Here is a 20,591-nt window from a genome sequence, read left to right on the forward strand (position 1 = left end):
CAACGGCTCCCACTCTGTCATTACACGTTGCAAATGTTTCCCCACCTACAGCTGAAATCAGATAACCCTTTTGATTTTATTCAAATCATGTGTTGTTTTAGACATGCCAGATGAAAGCCCACGCAGCTGCAGGGACTCAGCTTGAATGTCATGCACCGTAGTGTGTATTATCATGAGTGTGTTACCGTGGCTCTGCAGAAGTTAAAGTTCATGTTGGTGGGCAGACTCATGCCATGTCATTGTTGTATTTCCTTCATTCTCTCTCTCTGCTCGTCTGTCATTCAGTCTCTCACCTGTTTGCGTTGAAAAAAATGTATTCACATTTGCTTTCCACGTATTTCATCGGTATCGCATCATCACTGACATTCTTTTTTTTTTTTCAGTCTTCCTCCCTCACTCTCTCTTTCTGTTGTCTCAGTTAGTTTTTTCTTCCCGTTTATTCAGTTTTTGTTTTTTTTGTTTTAGGAAGGTCTGAAGTGAAACTTAAGTTTTTCCATCCATAGTCACAAATGGCGTTCAGACCACAGCATACTGTAGGTCTATATCAGCTTATACCAAAGCCTGACAGGGGCTTTGCATGTCCTTCCCATGTTTGCATTGGTTTCCTGTGACTGCTCTGGTATAAATACTTCTGCCATTGCCCTATGACCAAAACACTGGCCTCAGAACTGGATATGGTACCTGGATGTTGCCCACTGCTTCTAAAATAGTTAGCATGGGTCAACTTCAGAGGACGAACTTCCCCCACAGGGACAAATAAACAATAACTTCACACATCTTTATGGGTAATAGTAAAACAGCTACACGTTCTTTTTCTGCACATCCTGGAAGTTCATATTATCAGAAGTTGAAAATGCTGAGGACAGCATAAAAAAGTGAGTCAGAAAAAGTTGTTGCCAGGAATCCTCCTTTTAACGGCTCCCTCATCTTGTTGTAGCAGCAGTGGACCCTCAAAGCAGGAAGTAAGTACTTAACCATATTCAGTCCAGAGAGGAGAGCAGTGGTTTCCAACCTTTTGGCTTAAAGCAAATCGATATCTACTTGCGACCCTTGTCATTTGTTTATTGGCTATAGGCAATTCGACCAAAGAATATTTTCCCCTTTTCAGGATGTTTTTATTTGAAGGATTTTTAAAATGGCGTATAATTGATTATCAAAATAGCTGCAGATACATTTTCTGTCTCTCTAGGGGTATCCCGACCTTTAGATTGGGAACCACTGGAGTACACTAGAGGAATTAAAACCTTTGGTGAAACACAAAATTTTACCAGACAGTTCATTTTCAGTTAAAGTTTTGTTCTTCCAAGCTGACAAAGTGTAGCAGAATACTTCTTTGTATACATGAAGTGACCACCCAAAAATTCTGTTTGTTTGGAAGAACATACTTGCTTTAAAAAATGCAAAGAATGCCGATTCAAATTCACAAAATTTTGCTAGCTATTTTATACCAAATATTATATTATATTATATAATACATATATATTGCCAGTGCAAAGATGGCAGCAGTATCTGTTATTTCATTCATTTATTTTCACTCTTCCAACCATTGAAACTTTAACTGGTGAATTTAGACCGGATTTGCTCTAAAATATGCCTTAACTTCTTCACCTTAACACACTACGGGTCTCTATTTTAGGATGTTTGAATTGTAAAATTGTGGGAAAAGAATGTAATGATCAGTGTGGTTTAAACATGCTTAACATGTCCCAAGCAGCCATTTAATTGAAGAGCATCCTTTACCTCAGTTGATCGTTAATAAGTGCTCTCACAAGTAACCTTCTATGTACAAGCAGCCTTTATTGTCTGACCCAACTTTATTATAATTACTCAATTAGTCAAAGCACACACTTCACTGCCAACTATTATTTTTAAGAGGCTCTGTTGTAGCGTGTGATGACGTTAAATAGAGTTCAACACTCACCTGGTGTTACTACCAGAGAGCAGAGGGTTTATAAAAAAGTGTTTTATTTGGAGTGCGTCTTTCAAAACATGTGCAATATTGGCTTTGCTTTGTGTTATGTTGTAAGGGGGAGTAAGAAATACATTCCTGCATTTATTGGATGATAAACACTGTAATTTTATTTTTTATTATACTTAAAAGTAAAAGTATGCTTTTTTTTAACCATCACTGGGTGAATGTGGTAGCGTTGGTTGTCGACTGTTACGGCAAGTGAGCAATTTTTGTGCACACTTTGCTGTTGCTTGTGTTCAGTGGTGAGTTGTAAGTGTGTGTGTGTGCGTGGTCCAGGGTCTGGGTGGCTGGCTGCCAATGAATGAATGTATTTTCAGTATTTGTGATGATTTTGTCTGTTAGGTACACCCTGAGCACCTCGAATTCAGCCATCGCTGCTCTGCTGTGCGCCCTGTACCCACACTTCCCTGCTCACAGTACTGACAACCGGTGAGACTGACACACACACACACACACACACACACACACACACACACACACACTATGATTAAAAGACCTTGATCAAATAGTGTATACAGATGCTTTAGAAAGTTTGTTTTGGTATGTATGTTTTGTGCTGAATGGATGGTGTTTGTCGCATGTGATGATCCACATATTCCATAGAAATTAGATAAATGGAAAAACTTTAAGTAAAAGTTCAAGTAAATTCAGCAGGTTTTCCAAACCTTTTTTCTGTTGGTTTGGTAAAAGAGGAGCTTTCATAATACAGGACAGACATACAGGTCTTTTTTTTTTTTTTAAAGACAATATACTAGATCTGTCTACTGAAAGAAAAAGTTGTGTGTTGATGTTGCTCTTGTTGCTGCAGCTACCACCTGCAGGCCCTGCGGCACCTGGCCGTGCTGGCTGCAGAGCCACGCCTGCTGGTCCCTGTGGACGTTGACTCCCTGAAGCCCTGCTATGCCCTTTTAGAGGTAACCTACAAGGTAAGTTCATCAAGGTTGGTCAGGCTGACACAGGTAGCCACAAACCTGTGGATGAAGGAGAAGCTCCCATTGCTCATGGGCTTCCCTTCCCTTGAGCAAGCCACTCGTCCCAGCACTGCTATAGTGTAGAGCAGGGCTGTTCAATTACAAATTCAATTGGGCCAGATTTTAAAACCACGAAATGTAGATAGGGCAGACATTTTCAGCAACCTATTTAAAACCTGGGGCTGTGTGTGGCTGCTTGTCTCTGTCACACACTATTTAGACACAACTGATAAATAAGTGAAATAAGTACCTAGTTCAAAAAGCACAATTACAGTACAAACAACAGATGATATTCCTAATAAATATAGTGGATGGGCAGACACAGAGAAGAGGTGGAAGTGCTGGCTTCCTTTCGGCAGCCATGTTAAGCAATTGGGCCGTTCAAACAGGGTGCGCCGTGGCCAGCTCGCAATAGTCTGTGAGCGTATCTGGCAAGAAAACTTTACGATAATCTATCATAAACGATATAAAGGATATATTGTATATACCAGATTATGTTGGGCCACTGTGAGGTTGCTTTTTAGCATAGGTGGCTGCCAGTTGAATAGGCCAGGTGTAGAGGCGGAGTTTGTTTTTAAAATGGCGTCACAAAGCAACCAGGACTGTAATACATTTTTATTTGAGAATTGATTAGTGGTAATTCCTACCTACAGATTGTATCATTGTTTCACCATGGCTGAAGATGGAGGTTTAGAAATCACAAGCTTAGTTTAATTGCCTTAGTTTAGCCATGTGTTCTCCTTTTACTGTTCAATCTGTTGAACATGCCCCAAAACTCAAAGTACAATTTGTACAGTTTTTCTGTATGATAGCATGCACTTCCTCCCTTCCTCCCTTCCTCTCTCTCTCTCTCTCTCTCTCTCTCTCTCTCTCTCTCTCTCTCTCTCTCTCTCTCTCGCGCTCTCTCTCTCTCTCTCTCTCTCTCTCTCTCTCTCTCTCTCTCTCTCTCTCTCTCTCTCTCTCTCTCTCTCTCGCGCTCTCTCTATCTCTATCTCTCTATCTCTATCTCTCTCTCTCTCTCTATATCTATCTATTGCTGTCACACATACTTAATTGTCCATTGCTGCACTTCCTCTTGACAAGCTGTTTTACATGCAACCACATTCACACGAACACGCTAACACAAGCTGTAATTTACAATATGTGCTGGTTTGAGGTCATCAAGATACGCAACAAAAATGGGCCTGTCCACCAGACACGTCAGCCGGATGGCTTCCTCAACCTCACAGTACAGACACTTGAAGTGTAATTTGTGCAACTTGCTCACACCATTCTGCCAAGGCCAGTGGTCTGCTAACAAGCAGATGAATGAAGTTTAGCATTTGTTAGAATTAGTAAACTACCACTGTAAAAAAGCAACTACATAGTACCAATTTTTAACCAAGTGAAATTGTTTATAGGATTTCCATTTGCTTCTGTGATTACAGAGTTAGATGTTTACATTAGTCCATATTAACAATACTATATTTCATTTGCAGGCTGAAGCTGTTTAGATAAGTATTGTATTTTAAGTGTGTTGGTAAAAGGTTTCAATCTGAGGAAGCTCTGTCTCTTTCAAATCATTTGTTTTAGAAACATCCACATTTTTGCAGAAATATTCCGTTAAAACTGGTCGGGATTGCTGAAAAAAACGGTAGCTTTTCAAATCCAAAAACACTCAAATGAAACCAACAAGGAGTTCTAGTTCCTCTTTGTTATTCCAGTTCTGGAGAGGAGCCACTGTGATGCAGTCCACAGTGGTTGAGACTTCCGATTTTGCGTGACCGACATGGCACAAGACTACAGTGTGTCCATTCATTTTTGCCACAGTTATGTCATTTGGATCATGTGCGCTCTGTCACGACCATTTCAATGTGAAGCAGAAAGCAGACATACACTGCCAGCTGGTCCTGATGCCCATTTTTAGAGACACTTTTAAAAAACCCAACCGTCTGTTATAATGTTCAACCACAAAATAAGATGCTAACTGTAGATGTTTTTCAGTGCTCCATATTTACTCAACTATTATTTTACTCCAGTCTTTCTGGAGTGCCCCAGCTTTTTCATGTGCATGTACATTCAACAGCCTTTGTTGCAATACTGTAGTTGTGTATTTAAAGATGCAGTAAATAGCTCCTGAATTACAGGAGCAGTAATTCCTAAATCACCCTCTGTGAGGTTTTGTTGCTGCTCTGTATACAGTACTGTAGATGTGGCTTTTTTTTTTTTTTTTTAGAACTCTTTGTTGTCGTTAAGCATTTAGATTTCAAGCCTTACTGATTTTGCAAGTAGTCATTTAAAATTCTTCTTTAAAGCTTTCAGTAAACTGTAGTCCATTGTGGCTGTCTGCTAAAGCAGAATGTGTGACCTTTATATGGAAGGGGAAACGCTGAGAAAAGTAGGAGTGTGCACATCCAATGGGAGGGTAGGTGGTAGAGATTTATAGAAGCAAGATGGTTTGGACTGGAAGTTTCCAAATTTAAATCCCAGATCAACTGGAAATTATTGTATGGGAAAGTGAATAAGCAGCTCAAGTATGTTTGGGGTGTTTTTTATGTGCTTTTTATAACGGATAAAAGAGAGATGTAGATGGTTAAATTGGGGGGGGGGCAGAGTTGTTTGTCCTAAAGCCGGCAGCGGAGGTGGTAACAGAGCCGAATCAACGTCTGTGTAAAAGGGACAGCCAGTACAGCGGGAATACACACACACACACACACACACACTGGGCACTGTTGTGTTTACACTTCACGCCTCTTTTTCTCCCGGAATGCCAGCGTGCTGTCTGAAGTCCGATCTCATTTGGTTCAGTGTAAAAAAGAAAAGCCGGCGCAATGGCGGATCTACAATCTCTGTGTAAATGAGACTAAAGACTCAGAGAGAAAGTTCACCTTAACCCTTGTTTTCTCTTCGGATCTAATTTGACCCGTTTTCTAAATGTCTGTATCAGAAACATGGGTTTCTTTTTAACTACCTCATTTTGATTGCCCAAAAATAACACAGATGATTCCATACAAAGCGCTTCGAAGTACAACAAAAGATCGGATCTCTACTTCCATTGCATTTTTCATTTCAAATAATTTTTTAATGTTTCGAAACAATATCCTCACTGAACGTTGACATATATGCTTCTGTGATTATCCTTCCTTTAAAATTAGTCTAAATAATTCATAATTTATGCCTTTTTAACTCAAGAATTAGATATGATTTCCTATAAATGAAGATTATTATTGACCATGAATTCCAAAAATAATTGTAAAAGTAGTGGGAATAAGTTGGTGTTAGTGGTGTTTATACTTGGTAGTGAAAAGCAGCATTAAACGCAACAACAAAAAAAGTGCAAAAAACATTGATAAGAGCGGCAAAAGTGTCAAAAAAGAGACCTAGAAAGGTTTTAATTTTTGAGCTGGGAGGACGAAGCATGGTCGAATGGACGACAACACAACGATTAAAATGAATTTGAATTAAATAATTCTGTTAACATTTGGGAAGTGCCGTCTCTCAGGAGTCAGTTTTTGGCATTCTGCTGTTCTGTATTAATACTTCTTGGTAACGTTAAATGTGAGTAGATGAAGCTGTGTCATTGCTACACAATGCACAATTGCTGCAATGACACAGCTATGCATGACATAGCTCACATGTAGCAATGTTAAATCTGTACACTTCGATGCAGCTGTAATGTGTTTAGAGATCTTACAGTTCAACTTTAGGTTGTGAGAGTGTGAAACTCTTTTGGCTAATTCTGGCATTTTTAACCTATGTATAATCATGTGTTTTATTAATTTGCACTGTCCCCTTGAATAAACAGAATTGAGTTGTATGTTGTGTATGTTCTTGTGTTGTAATGGCACCTTTTTCTGTTTCAGGAGACAAAGTGGTATGATGAGACCACAGTAGAATTGATGGCTCCCACCATGCTTCCTGAGCTGCACCTTCTTAAACGGGTAAAGCCTAAGAACAACACTTCACAACTTCTGGACTTTGTAATCCAGTGGAAACTAGACTGTTCAGTGTATCTCCCTCTCTGCTGAGGATTAGCTAAGTGATGTGGGTGTAGAGTATTGATAAATGCACAACATGTTCAGTTTTAATTTTGTATGCCACCCAAATATGTCGATAAAACAGGCACACACTGATACCATAATCCTTTTATTTTCTAATTTGAGTTTATTTATTGGTTGCAGGTAAAGGTGAAGGGTCCACGATACTGGGAACTGTCCGTAGACCTCAGCAAAGAAACACAGCATCTAAAGTCAGTATAGAGGGACATTTCAGTAAACATCATCTGTAACTTGTTCAATCACTCAAATAATACGACTAAATACACAGTGTGAAAATGATACCGGACCACCTTTGTCTTCTTGTGCCACTATTTTGATAAGTTGAATCCAGGGGGAAGCTCTGATCTCATGAATTTACTCAATGGTCGACTAACTTAAAGGACAATCTCTCTCTTTACATCTCCCTCAGGTCCATCCTATCCAGAGATGGGGTGTTGTATGTTAAACTGCGGGCCGGCCAGCTGCCCTACAAAGACGACCCTCAGGGCTGGAAGAGCCTGCTGGCCTCCACCGTCAACCACCGCAACTCTGGAGTCAGAGCCTTCGAAGTAAAAACATATAGATGTCACACATACCCAGTAGGGCTGCAGCTATCGATTATTTTAGTAATGGAGTATTCTACCGATTATTCCATTGATTAATCGAGTAATCGGATAAGAAATAATTTTGCTTTATAGTAAATGGCAAAAGTAAATATACAAAAGAGAGGTTTCCTTTTCAGAAAAAGCAACATTTTTATTGCTTAAACTGCATACAATAACAGGGATAGACGCTAATGTTTTTGAGGACTGGCTGCACAGGCCTCAAAGCCCTTAAATTTGTTGGCCAAAGTACATTTTTGGCAGCCCAAATGTAAACCTCTGTAATTAAGTCCCAACTTTTCCGCCCCTCTTCCTCTTCATGCTTCTGGCTCTTTACACTGGATATGCAAAATAGCTGTTCACAGCTAAGCCCAGGTAAATGTGTCTGTACAAAGCTTACAGCAGGGCTATTCAACTATACTGTTCAGGGGGACACCTTTTCAGAAGGCTAATCTAAGTTTAGAAAAAATGAAGAAAGCAGACATCAGCGGCTAGATTCGATGATGTCATCGACGTGCATCAAAATTTGCCATGTGCAGGTGCCACTGGTAGAGAGAGAGGGACTGGTTTGTCTTTGCCAGTTTACAATCATTTGTCCAAATTTCAAGATTCCTGGCAAACTAAGATAAACGGTTAGACTACAAACCGACAGCTTTTTGTTAATGTTACCCTGTGTCGGGTCCGCTCCGTGGAATGGATGAGTAGACTGGATGGTTTCTGCTAAGATGCTGTAATGTAAGCAATGGCGCCATACCATTGTGGTAAGCTAGTTCCATTTTACAATAGACACACTGTGCAAAGTTTTACTTTTTTTTGCAGCTTAAAATTATCCCAAACTTTCTGTCGTTTTCTCCGCCTGTCTCTTCTCTTAGCCCCTCATTACTTTTGTTCTCTTTCTTCATTTGTAATTCACGTCAATCTTCACGGCCACAGCAGCGTCAGCCCATTGTGTGATAGTAATAATCATCCGTGCGGAAACACAGTAAGCGGTACAGTGTTAGTTACATTGATTAAACAAAGCTTCAAGGCAGAGAATTTTACATCAATGATTTTTAGTAATCAGTTATTCGAGTTACTCGAGGAATCGTTTCAGCCCTAATACCCAATAACACCAACTTCCATCATTAGAAGTCCATTTAGGTTTTGTAGAGCTGAGTGATGTGGTGGTGATATATAATTTATGATCATCTGTGTGTCAAGCCTCAGTTGGGGCTTCATTATAACCACTTCCTGCTGGAGATGTTCTGACATGTTGCATATTGCAGTTTATGTCGTTTATAGTGTTTTAATTTAGATTTTTGCTTTCAATAACATTTCCTTTAATAACTTTGGTTTGAAACAGACCAACACATTTTAAGAAATAAGTCCACCAATACCCAGATATAAATAGAAGTGAGGGGAATTGAATTGACCAGGAATTGAATCGCCTCCCCAGTGGCTGGTTGTGTCCAGTCTTGGCAGGTTGTCACTGCAGGTTCAACAGGCAACTGTGTGGTTGACAGACTATTAATGGTTTCTTGATGGCCTCAGTGTATGCTGTCAACCCACCTGCAGGTCCGGGTGGGGGGGAAAACACAAAAAAAAACATGATTTACTCCACTTGTCCTCACTGTCTCCTTCATCCTTTTCTTTTTATGCATTCATCTTACCTTTCTTTCTTCCTTCTCTAATTATACTCTTTTCTTCCATTCATCCTTTGGCTTTGGATTGTCTAAAATAACCCTTTCCCTTTTATTTCCTCTTACTCCTCTGTGACTGTCTTTTATATTCGTCCTTGTTTCTCCATACAAAATAAATGTAATTCATAAATTCAATTCAATAAATTTCTTCATGTGTTTCTGCAGCCTGAAGCCATCTCCACGTACACTTCAGAGCCTGCCTTGGTCTCCTTTGCCGAGTTCTTCTGTAAAACATCTGAAGAAATTAAGCACGTGAGTTTAAGTGGATGTAGGTGACCTCTGTGTCTGTGAGGCACCAGTGAGCCTCCCTTCTCGCATTTTTAACGGTTCACACATGGCGCTCAAGCGTGTGCACTGGAGCCAGCCAATGCCGTTTTGACTCCGATCTGGGGCTTTTGTCGGGAAGCTGAAAAATGATAACAACAACAACTCATCTCTACGTAAGAACTAGTTTGTATTGTAAAACTTTAGAGGTTTATTTTTTTAGAAGAAAACACTGGGGAGGAGGGGTTTGGTTAATGTTCTCAGCAAGTCTGAGTGCATCAGGGGATTTTACAGTGTAGATGCTATGTGCTTGATAGCCTTATTCACACATTCATTTTATTATAAGGTTGGCTTCAGTCCTCCCCCCCCCCACACCCCTTTAGAAAAACATTAATTAACCAGGAAGGAGTTTTTAGCTCCTGGAGGTGCTCTGACTTTAATAATGGAAAATCACGCAAAGGTTGTTGAATGTTTTATCGGAGCCAAAATGGAAACTGAGCTCTAATTCACACTTTCCTCGACATTAGTTTTGAGTGTGTAGTTGGTCTGGCTATCACTACAGAAACTCCGCTCTGTTAAAACTCGGCTCCAAGCGCTTTCCTCCCAGCCAACTGGTTTTGGGAGCGAAAACACAAAGATGTGTTTGTTGTTTTTGTCAAAAACAAAATAAACATAGTTAGATTCACCCTGCAGCCCTACTAATGTGTATCCTGAATCAGTTCTTCAGGCCAGCATGTTGACAAGCAACATGCATGCAAACACACTGAATGTTTCTATAATAAACTAAATGTGTACCATAATTAAAACCTTACATCACAGAGTGCAAAATGATTCTACAAGCAACTACGGCATCTTTTAGGAGAGATTGATTAAAAGTAAAAGAATAACAAGTGTTGACCAGACTTTCATTCCCCCTCTCTCTCCCCTTTCATATCTAAGCTGTCCTGTTACAAATAAAGGCCTCACAAAAAACAAATACAAACTTAAATACACTTGGTATATATGTAGTGTTTACGCTTAAATGCCAAAAACCTCATGAAATGGGAACTCTCGCTCACAAATGAGGAAAAAAAAACTTAATCCAGCTGCTTTCATGCAAATTCATCATAAGGTCTGCGTCTGACTAACACGATATGTGCGGAAAAGCAAAATGTTTCATGATAAAGCATTTAAACTGTAACGTACCAAAACAAGCTTCAAGAAAAAGCATAATTGTTGAATAAATTACTAAACTAACTTAAAACTGTAGCTGCTAAACGAACCTAAATGAGCTCGGTGTTTGAGATTTATTTGCTGTCATGAAGCCATCTATATTTTGTCAAAATGTCTGTTGATGTAATTTTAGAGAGAATTTATCTAATGTATGCACTAACCTGTTTGTCTGTGTTGTGTTTGCAGAGGGATGATACTCTTGTGTTGTTCTCGGCTATGCTGTATGAATGTGTGACGCAGGAATGTCCAGAGATGCTGCCCACATATATTGCTGTTGAGCAGGTAACACAACACACACACACACACACACACACACACACACACACACACACACACACAGGTGTGCGAATTGGTCCTCCTTTTACTTGTCAGTCCTTCTCTTACTTGTCGATGTTTCAGTATTTGTAGTGCAATTACATTACCAGGCAACAACAATGAAAACATTTCTAAAAATGTATAAAATAAAGGCAGCGTTCCATCTGATAGGTTACTCATCTCAAGTTAGTTTTGTTTCCCCAAAATTGATTTTCATCACAGAGGCTTGCTTCATTTTGAAATATCCAGTGACAGATACACTGACAGATGAAAACCTAAAGTCACTGGCAAAGATAAAAAATGAATTCTGCCCATGTGATGGTATGTTAACGTGTTTCGTCGCTGATGTCTTTCAGGTGGTGGGTGCTCTGCGTCGGGGCGACCTGCTGCAGACCTTCCCCTTGTGGCAGATGCGTTTGGTGGTGGAGTTGTGGGACAGCAGGGTGCTGCGGGATCCAGCTAACCGCCACAACGCTCTGCTCACCTCCGAGTTTCTGCCTGTCATGAAGAACATGGTGGATGTAGCACTAGACAGCTGGCTTAAAGGTGAGGAGGGGCGGGATGGATGGAGCTAGTGTCTGAGTGAATAAGAAGGCAGATCAATAGAGTGAAGACAACAGGTTGTGAGTGCTAAAAAAAGGCTCAGTAATCTCCACCTCTTCATTAACACACATCTAGCAGAGCCATTTCCACTGCCATCCTTTTCCATTACAGTAAATAAAACAATGTAAATACAGCGACCTGATGGAATAGACCCAGATTCAACACAGTTACTGTGGGGAATTCAATTAAGGAACGACACGACTTGACCACATACACCTAATTAGTGTTGCAGATTGATTTAACAGGTAAAATGTTACACTCCATTATAAATCAGAACCTAAAACCCAAAAAGGTATCTATGTCAGGACCCCCATTAACCCCTTGCATCAGGTATAAATGCAGCGTAAAGACAGTGCTGCAAGTTGTTTGAGAGAGAGAATAAACACCAAACCAGTAAAGTCAGCTCAAAGCAGCAACTAGTGTCCTCTAATATGTCCTCCTGTTTTCCTGGTACCTTGATAATAAACAAAGCCTGACATTAGCGGGACCCGGTGCTAATACGGTTATCTACCGGACGGAATTGCAACGCGGATTTCGGTGCCTTATTTAGGTGCCACTGAAATGCCTGAGATGCTCCGAAACAGACGTTAGAGGCAACCTAAACATCGCCGCATGTCACGCTAGTTAACACTACACTTGGCAGCAGGTAACGTTAGCCTACAGTTAGCTAGCAGCTCAATGCAAATCAAACCAGCTATTAGGCTAACTGAAATAAAACCATGCCAATCTCTAGGTATTATCAGGATGCATAGTATCCTGGATCCATGAAATAACTGGCCTTTAAAAATAAAAATCTGCCTGCCTCTATGGGAATTTAACATAGGGGTATGTATAATTATGGCCCCTGTATTTTAAGGAAGAACATTTATTTATTTACAATACATTATTCATTCACAAAAAAATTGGCGTCCTTAAAAGGTTGGATTTTTCATCATTTTTTTAATTAAGGCATTAAGGTCAATTTCCAAAAGATGATTTTTTTTATTCCTCTTTTTAGTCAACTTTAGCATGGGTATGAATACTTATTGAGCAGCACTGTGTGTGTATGTGTATGTATATATATATATATATATATAAAAATGTGTCACCGTTTTCAGCCCTTCTGAGTTTGCAGGTATGATTTAAGAAAGCATGAGTTCTTTACATAATTCATTTCACTTTGAGTACATGAGACAACAATTTAAATTTGGCTTGGGTTAGCAGCAGTGTCACTGGTTGAGTATTTCACAAGCTGGGTGTGTTTCAGCTCGATTTCCTATTCAGGGTACATCCTGCACAATAATGTTGAACAGACTGCATACACTCACACAAATGCACATTCCATCACATACTTGCACACGCATGCACACACACCTACAGTAATACATGAGAGGCGTGGGAAACAGGTGAAGTCGTCAAATGAGACTGTTATCATGTAAACAGTTGAAACGTGCCTTCACTGTCATGTTTCATGAAGCCTCTTGGTTCTGTCACGTTTCAAAGGAAAACCAAACTATCTTGATCTCAAGCGTCAGGAATGTTGCTGTTCTCTGGAACCTTCCCACGAATGAAATCTGTTTCAAGATTTCTTTGTTATTGTTTTAGGATTTGTGTTTCTTCTCCTCTACTCTACTCAGTGCCGTTTGACTTTCTATTAATGAAAAAGTGATATACAGACAGCGGACATTATTGAAAGGAATGCAGTTTGTGGAAGTTTTCCCATACAGAATTTGAAAAATGATGATGTCGTGAACAGAATATTAATTTTGCATTGAGGTTGTTTTAGTTTTATATTTAATTTTAGTTCATTTCGGTTTCATATTTAAATTATAAATTCATTTAGATTAAGGCATTATGATTCTTATGTCAAACAAGTGTTTTTTTCCCTCTGTGGAGAAAGACAGATGATCTGTACTTGACTTGTAATAGTAAACATGTTTGATCATGTTTATTGCATTTTGCAGTCTGTCAACACTATCCTGTCTGATTTCCTTTATCTTACATTTAATCAGAAACAAGCTTTTACATTTATCTTGTACAAAAAAAATGTAATTGTTGCCTGATTTATTTTAATGAAAGTTGTAGGTACACCTGACAAAATAAATTTGTTTGTGTATTTTCTCCTAGACAACAGCTCAGTGTTGCGATCCTACATGAGGGGCGAGGCCCTCCCTAAAAACGCCCAGTCCATCATGTTGGCCTGCTTCCTGGTGTACCGCTCCATCCCCTGCCTCAGGAGCACACACACACAGCTGGAGAGTAGGAAAAACACAAGTTCTCACCATATTGGACAGCTTTACCTGTGCACACTTATATTTGCATGTAAACAAACAGCATACTGTTCATACACACAGCAGCAGGAATATAGTTCCCTTGTGCAGCTTTAAACTCTCACTGCTATCGACTTACTCGGTGGTGGAAAGTAACTAAGTACATTTATTCAAGTGCTGTATTTATGCGCAGTTTTGAGGTACTTGAGTGTATCCATATCATGTTACTTCATACTTCTACTTTTACATTTAAGAAAAAAGTATTGGTTACTCTTTACTTGAAGGTATCTACATAAGAGTGACATGACATAAACAAACAAGTCATAAAAGTTCATGACATAACGCTTCTGCCATTAAGTTAGGGTTAGAGTTACGGTTAGGGTTCATGTGTCATGACAGTGTCATGTCACTCTTATGTAGATACCTTCAAGTAAAGTGTTACCAAATGTTGTTTTTTTTTACTTTTTGTTTTACTGCACTCTATTTTGTGACAACTGTAGTAAGTAGTTACTTTTCAGATTAAGATTTTTTTATTTAAAAAACACGTTTAGCTTGTAAAATTCAATGCATAATGGAAGATTAAAGCAACACTAGAGAACATTTCCCTCTTCGGTCCCCCTACAGGTTGGAAGCGGAATTGTCCATTACCATTCTCATTTGAACTACAGAGCCGCTACCCGATCTGGCAAACTTGCATAGTGCGGTTTTAACAGATAGAGGGCCGCAAAGCGAATGCAGAAGTGCCGTTCACCCTGTTAGGAGTTGATGAACCACTGAAATGATTTTGGAAACATTATTTTAAGTTACAAAAAGTTCTCTAGTGTTGCTTTAAACTTATATGGCTTGTGACCCGTTACAAAAAAGCAGTTTCTAGTAGGGGCTTCTTCTCACAGGTTTCAGATGTTCACAATTTCAACAAATTTGCTCTCTAAACTTCTCAGATGGTTTCATTTGAATGAATGTTTACAATCATTCAAGATTTCACAAAAAAAGATCAGAAAAATAAACCCAATTTTTTTTCTCTTTTCCTACGACATTAATCGTCTCATGACGAACTTGTTACTGTTGGACGGGGCCTGACCCCCCCGGGTCGGGAAAAAACTACCTAACGATATCTTAGTAGTTCAAGCTAGTTCCACTTTGAGCATCTACAACAGTAAAATGCTTACACATTGTTTCATTAGTATTAACAGTCAGATCATATAAAATGTAATATATGTTACAGTACATCTTCCAGCAAAACAAGTGCTTTTTATTTTGATACTTTAAGTACATTTCACTGATAATACTGTACCTTTGTAATGGAGTATTTTTTACATTTGTTATACTTGTAATTTTACTTGAGTTAAGCATTTGAGTCTGTGTTCCCCCACTGTACTTACATTGATCAAATTACATAATTGAGTCTCTTTAAGCCAAGTCCCATCCCAACATCCTGTTCATGCAGAACAACTACAAACTACCAAAGAAAATGATTCTTGGGGCAGTGATGTTTGACTCGTCTGAAGCTCTGTTCTCTCTCCCTGCAGGCTGCAGCTCATTTGGGGATTTATTGTCGCGTAGCAGCGAGTTACGCATCCCTCTCAGAGACCTGCTGAGGCTGGTTCCCGTCCTGCTGGGCTCTGCCTCCGGAGCACAGACACTGCTGGGCTTCCCTCTGAAAGCATTTTGATCCTGATGCTCAGTACTAGTCTGGTACTAGTCTGGCTAGTAACCTCTCATAGCCTTACGTTCCCACTATGAGCACAGGTAGGACAGATAACTAATTTCTACCTGTAACACCTACTGGTGTGTGCAGCAAGTGGGACAAAATGTCACCATAAGAGGTCTTACTGCATCACTGCAGCGTGGCTGCTCTGCCTCTGTAAATAACTGTTTGGAAAATACAGACTGTTTCCTTTTCACCCCCTACTAACTAATACTAGTTTTGTAATATAATATTTCTGTTTAGTATTTTTACAGCATAAAGACAGTTTAGGCTGCAGTAATGATGCAGTACATGTGCCATGTCTGTGGTACAACAAATCCAGTATGTGGACTTTTTTGATGTACCAACTTTTTATCACCCCCAACCATGGACAGAAAGGACTGGTCAGTACAAAATGAAAGGACTCGGTTGGACTCGTACCAGCGCCAATGCTGCTTGTGTGGGCTCTCATTTGATTCAGGCCCCTGTGTTGTGAGGACGAGAAGCCCGAGGCAAGACAATAAAATAGAAAAGTACCTGCACACCTCATTATTAATATTGTGGTTTATTGTCTTGATATTTCCTCACAAGGCTCAGTCAGTTCTTGCGATAATCAGGACGTCAACTGCCTTAATTGTTTTCTCGTGTTTTGTTTTTACTTTTAGTATGTGCACCACTTTGAAGAAAATCTTTCGGAAAGTATGTGCATTTCCTGGGTGTTTCTTACAAAGACCAGCTGAGGTCTCGCTGCTCATTAAAGAGAACTGTACTCTCCTTTTTTGTTTTGCTGTATTCTCTCATTAGCTGAAACTGATTAGACTTCTGACTGTGTTGTCCGTCATGTCTTGTATATTTAACAAAGATGTAGTTGTGGTGCCAGCTTTGCATCCCTAGAGCCAAGATGAAGGTCTTTTAAAGTGAGTCAAGGATCAAAACGAGCTGTGGGTGCGTTTGGGGCTGGTCACCTGCATGCATGGAGTCCCCTAATCTGTAATAAAGCAATGTCCTCCAAAGATGAAAGTGAATATACTCAACTTCTGCACTTAGTGGAAAAAGGTTGACTTTCTTGCATATGTTTTTGTATTTTACACTTAAATTGCTTTGTGATCATCTGGCATGGCCTATGATCTAAGATACCTGTCTCTAATATCTAATGTTATTTTGGCTTTTTTGCTAAGTGATACAACAAAAGACCAAACAAAACAACAATAAACCTATAACTATATTTCGCCTCACTAAAGAAAATGTAAAGTGTAAAGTCAACACATCTGGCAAGGACTGAATCTCTATATTGAGGGCTGAATTTTGTCTTGACTTGCCACATTACCTCAGGGCAATTATGCTTTTATGGTATCATTTTTACAGTTATAAGAGCAATAATCTGAGACGAGTTAGCCTAAAATGATGAAGGCTGCTTTAGCCACTCACCCCCAGACAATTCTGTCTTAACTGTTGGTTCAGAAATGCAGTTTGGTCTTTAAAGCAGTATACAAGTGAAAGACTGTTACGGATATGAGGATTAATGGCCACAAAGGTTCTCTCTCAAAATAAGTAATCTGATATTTAAATGATACAATTAACATTTAAAAATGTTAAGTAATACAGTCAGCAACACCCTGCTAGTGATGTGATATTGTCCACAGGGTCAGGGTGTTTTCCTGAATACATTTGCACATTTCTTATGTAATGCTGTTGCATTTTCTCATACAGCTGAATGTCAGTGTTGTGTTTAGCCAACAACTTTGAAACCTAAGACTGTGGGACTTTTACTACCAGTGCATGAATGCAGAATACATGCCTATGGCATTTATGGAGGCACTTGTTACGATTTTGACTTAGGGGGTCCCACGGTGTCGGACTTGGAAAACCTACGCCTTTACCTTTTAAAGTTGTTCAAACGTCTTGGATTTTGATGCCCAACTGAGTATGGAAACCTGTAAAGTCCTTAGTGTGTGGGAGGATGTGCATTGTGTGTTGGGCTCAGAGTCTTAGATCATTTCTAACCAACAGCTCTGAGGACATTCCAAAGTAAATGGAAAACATCCAAACAAACAAGTGGTCCACACCCTCCTCACAGAGCTGCAACACACAGAGCAGCTCCTCACACTCAGATCAAACTCTTTAGATGCTAAAATGTGAGTTCATTTTGTACAGTGAGGTTAGATGAATAATGTTAAAAGGGCACATACCTGCCTACAAATGGCAATATACTTCCACATACACTTTTTTAGTGGTAGTCTTTAGCTGCACAAAAAGCAGGTTATAATGATGGTCTTTTCTATCTGTTGTAAGTCTGCTCTTTCTCATACCAAGGCTAATGTCTCTGGTTTGCGCTGACAACAGCACATGATCAGATCTGTTGTTTAAGTGTGGGTGGACCAGCAAATTCATTGTGCTTTTTGCTGAACAAAGTATTAACCTTCTCTAAAGGGATTTTCTTAGCATTTTACATTGAAAATGCCCCAAAAATAGCAACCAGACATGACTCATATACTTTTTTAGGATTTGAAAGAAACATTTAGACCCACAACTGCATGGACAGAATTATTTATTTATTTATTTATTTATTTTTTGCCACAAGAGGACATTTTGTGGTTATTTCTATTATGTCTTACTTAGACACTTCCTGGCTTGTATTGGCACTCCCAGTTATTGGGTGGATACTTGACCTAAACACCAATGCTTCATTTTCTCTTCACTGTAATTATCTTTATTTTATTCTGTATATACTGTCATATGTATGTGACAATTGAGGTGTGTGCATCCCTTTTTTTCTCGAGAAATGGTTTTCTCTTTGTAATAGAATTCAATACAGAACACTCCAGAAAACTCACACTAACAGTCCTGTTGCTGCTGAAAGACGTAGTACCTAGTCGTCTTCGCCAAGGTCTCATGTAATCAAAGTAATCGTATCATCATACTCGGATTTGTTTGACATTTAAAGCTGCACAAATATATTTGTATTAACAATGGATAAATATGGGACTACGTATATTTTCAAAGATATCTCTCGCAGTGGCCAACCCACCGAGAATTATCACCTGACTAGAGCCCTCAGCTCTACAAAGTGCTTTAGCATTTTTTAGCTCAGTGTTTTGGTTTTCTGTCCTGCAAACGTCGCTCTCATCTACCTTGTTTCCAGTCGCAGCAGGCAGTTGTGTTTAACAAAAAACTCAAAAAAAGAAGGAACGTCAGACAGACACGGCTAATTGATAGACACAGAAACAGTGGAGCATTTAGCAGATAAAGAGCCATTCTTTATTGTCCTTTTCCAAGGAAATGTGTTGCCACAGTCCATACAAAGCCACACATAAATACATAGATACATAAATACATTATGCACCTAAACAAGACTAGATGAATGACCTCGGGTACATCCGCATTTATACACACAGACCTGTACACAGCAGGAGAATAAATATTGGACTCCAAATGAATGATAATGTTGCTCTGTGTCTGCTGGATGTGTAAATAGGCCACTGTTAGCTAACATGTTAAGGTGATGAGTCAATGTTGTGTTTTTAGCCTGTTCCGCTCCACCTAAGTGACTAGAAAAAGATTAAATGCAGCTTTAATGCTCCAAAATGTAGGACAGGTAAATAATAGTAAATGTGTTAAACACTTCTCCACGCATAGATTCTTTACTTGTGAGTTTTACTTTGATGCTGTCTGCATTAAACTTGTTTGAATAACTATTAGATTATAGCTTATCATTAGGACCTCTGCCACTGTAATTGACCTCCCTTCTAACTATGCCAACATGAATTGCATGTATCATATTTGACTAAGTTTCCAGCATCACACAGTGTAATTTGTAAGAAGACCAAGCCTTCAGCGTCTTGCTGTGTTTAACTTGCTGATAAGGTTGGTGGTTTCCTGGAAACACGTGTCACTTCAGTCAACTGTCTTATAAAACATTCCAGAGAAATGTCACGAACAGTAAACGGAGAGTGCAGGGAAGCAGGAACTGGAACTTCCTGTGGGTGTCGTGGAGTGTCTTAAAGATGCTCAAAGTCTGGTGGTTTTAATAGTCCTGGAGTCTCCACTGAAGGCCATTTAAAGGCCTCTTTTCTAAACTTGTATGAGCTACTTGTATGCCTGGTTTTGTGATGCCACGGGGCCCCAGTGTGTTCAAAGTAAGGGCTAAATACTGGGAATGGCAGGAAAAGAGACTACATTTCACCAGCTATGTAATACCTTGTGCTGACAAGGAGCCACTCAGTCTGAAGCATTTTAGTACAGTAAATGCAACAAGATGCAAGTTGTTTGTGGGTACACATGCTTGTTCATGAAATGTGTGTTAAGGTCTTATTTCTCCTCTCAAACCCAGACCAAAAGTAGCATCTGCCTGTTTTGACACATGGTTGAAACTAGGGATGGAGAATGAATAGTGGAGTCAAAGAGAGACAAGAATAAGACAGTGAAAGTGAAACTAAACTGAAGCTGACTTTCTCTAGTCTTCATCTCATTGCGGTTGCTTTTCTGGATTAGAAATACCAGCAGATGAAACTCAAATAGAAAACACGTGACACGAATGTGACTCAAGATTTAGGACATGGCTGCAGTGTTCAGGAACAGTGAGGCTGACTTTCTCAAAAAGGGGAAGGAAATTATGCCTTGTCAAATGTGTCTTCAAGTCATCGAGATCCTGACTGAGCTCGAGAACCAGTCATCTTCATTATATAATATCACATACATTAGCTTGAATTTCAGATCAATACTGTATAATCTAAATCAAAAGAAAAAAACTTCTGGTGGAACTGGTTGCAAGAGTTCTACTATTTGAAATAAGAGACGTTGAGTTTTAGACACACTAGCAGTGGCGCTTGAGAGATGGGGATGACGAGCCATTGATAGTGGTAGTCTTTCTATACTGCTATTGTTGAAATTTGCCACATCCTAAAGTTACATTTATGGTTCTTGAAAGATAAATCTTAATGATTTTAGTGATCATCTGGCTTCTCATCTAGTGGCACTACCAAGTTTAGTGATTCCCAACCAGGGGTACTTGTACTTCTGCT

At 39.4% G+C, this 20,591-nt stretch overlaps 1 protein-coding gene across 2 annotated transcripts in view; it reads left to right on the forward strand.

Moving 5' to 3' along the window:
* The window catches only part of anapc1 (anaphase promoting complex subunit 1), a 57,855-nt gene extending 41,511 nt beyond the window's left edge, over positions 1-16,344 (forward strand). For both annotated transcript variants that reach the window (XM_078272940.1, XM_078272941.1), the window contains exons 44-53: positions 2,315-2,401; positions 2,781-2,898; positions 6,786-6,863; positions 7,104-7,171; positions 7,390-7,528; positions 9,406-9,492; positions 10,903-10,998; positions 11,388-11,577; positions 13,741-13,872; positions 15,413-16,344. In XM_078272940.1, coding sequence (XP_078129066.1) covers positions 2,315-2,401; positions 2,781-2,898; positions 6,786-6,863; positions 7,104-7,171; positions 7,390-7,528; positions 9,406-9,492; positions 10,903-10,998; positions 11,388-11,577; positions 13,741-13,872; positions 15,413-15,555 — 1,138 coding nt within the window. In that variant the 3' untranslated portion in view covers positions 15,556-16,344. The remainder of the gene's footprint in view (positions 1-2,314; positions 2,402-2,780; positions 2,899-6,785; positions 6,864-7,103; positions 7,172-7,389; positions 7,529-9,405; positions 9,493-10,902; positions 10,999-11,387; positions 11,578-13,740; positions 13,873-15,412) is intronic.
* The last annotated feature ends 4,247 nt before the right edge of the window (positions 16,345-20,591 follow it).

The sequence above is a fragment of the Sander vitreus genome, chromosome 17 (genome assembly GCF_031162955.1).
Source record: "Sander vitreus isolate 19-12246 chromosome 17, sanVit1, whole genome shotgun sequence".
NCBI classification, from domain to species: Eukaryota; Metazoa; Chordata; class Actinopteri; order Perciformes; family Percidae; genus Sander; species Sander vitreus.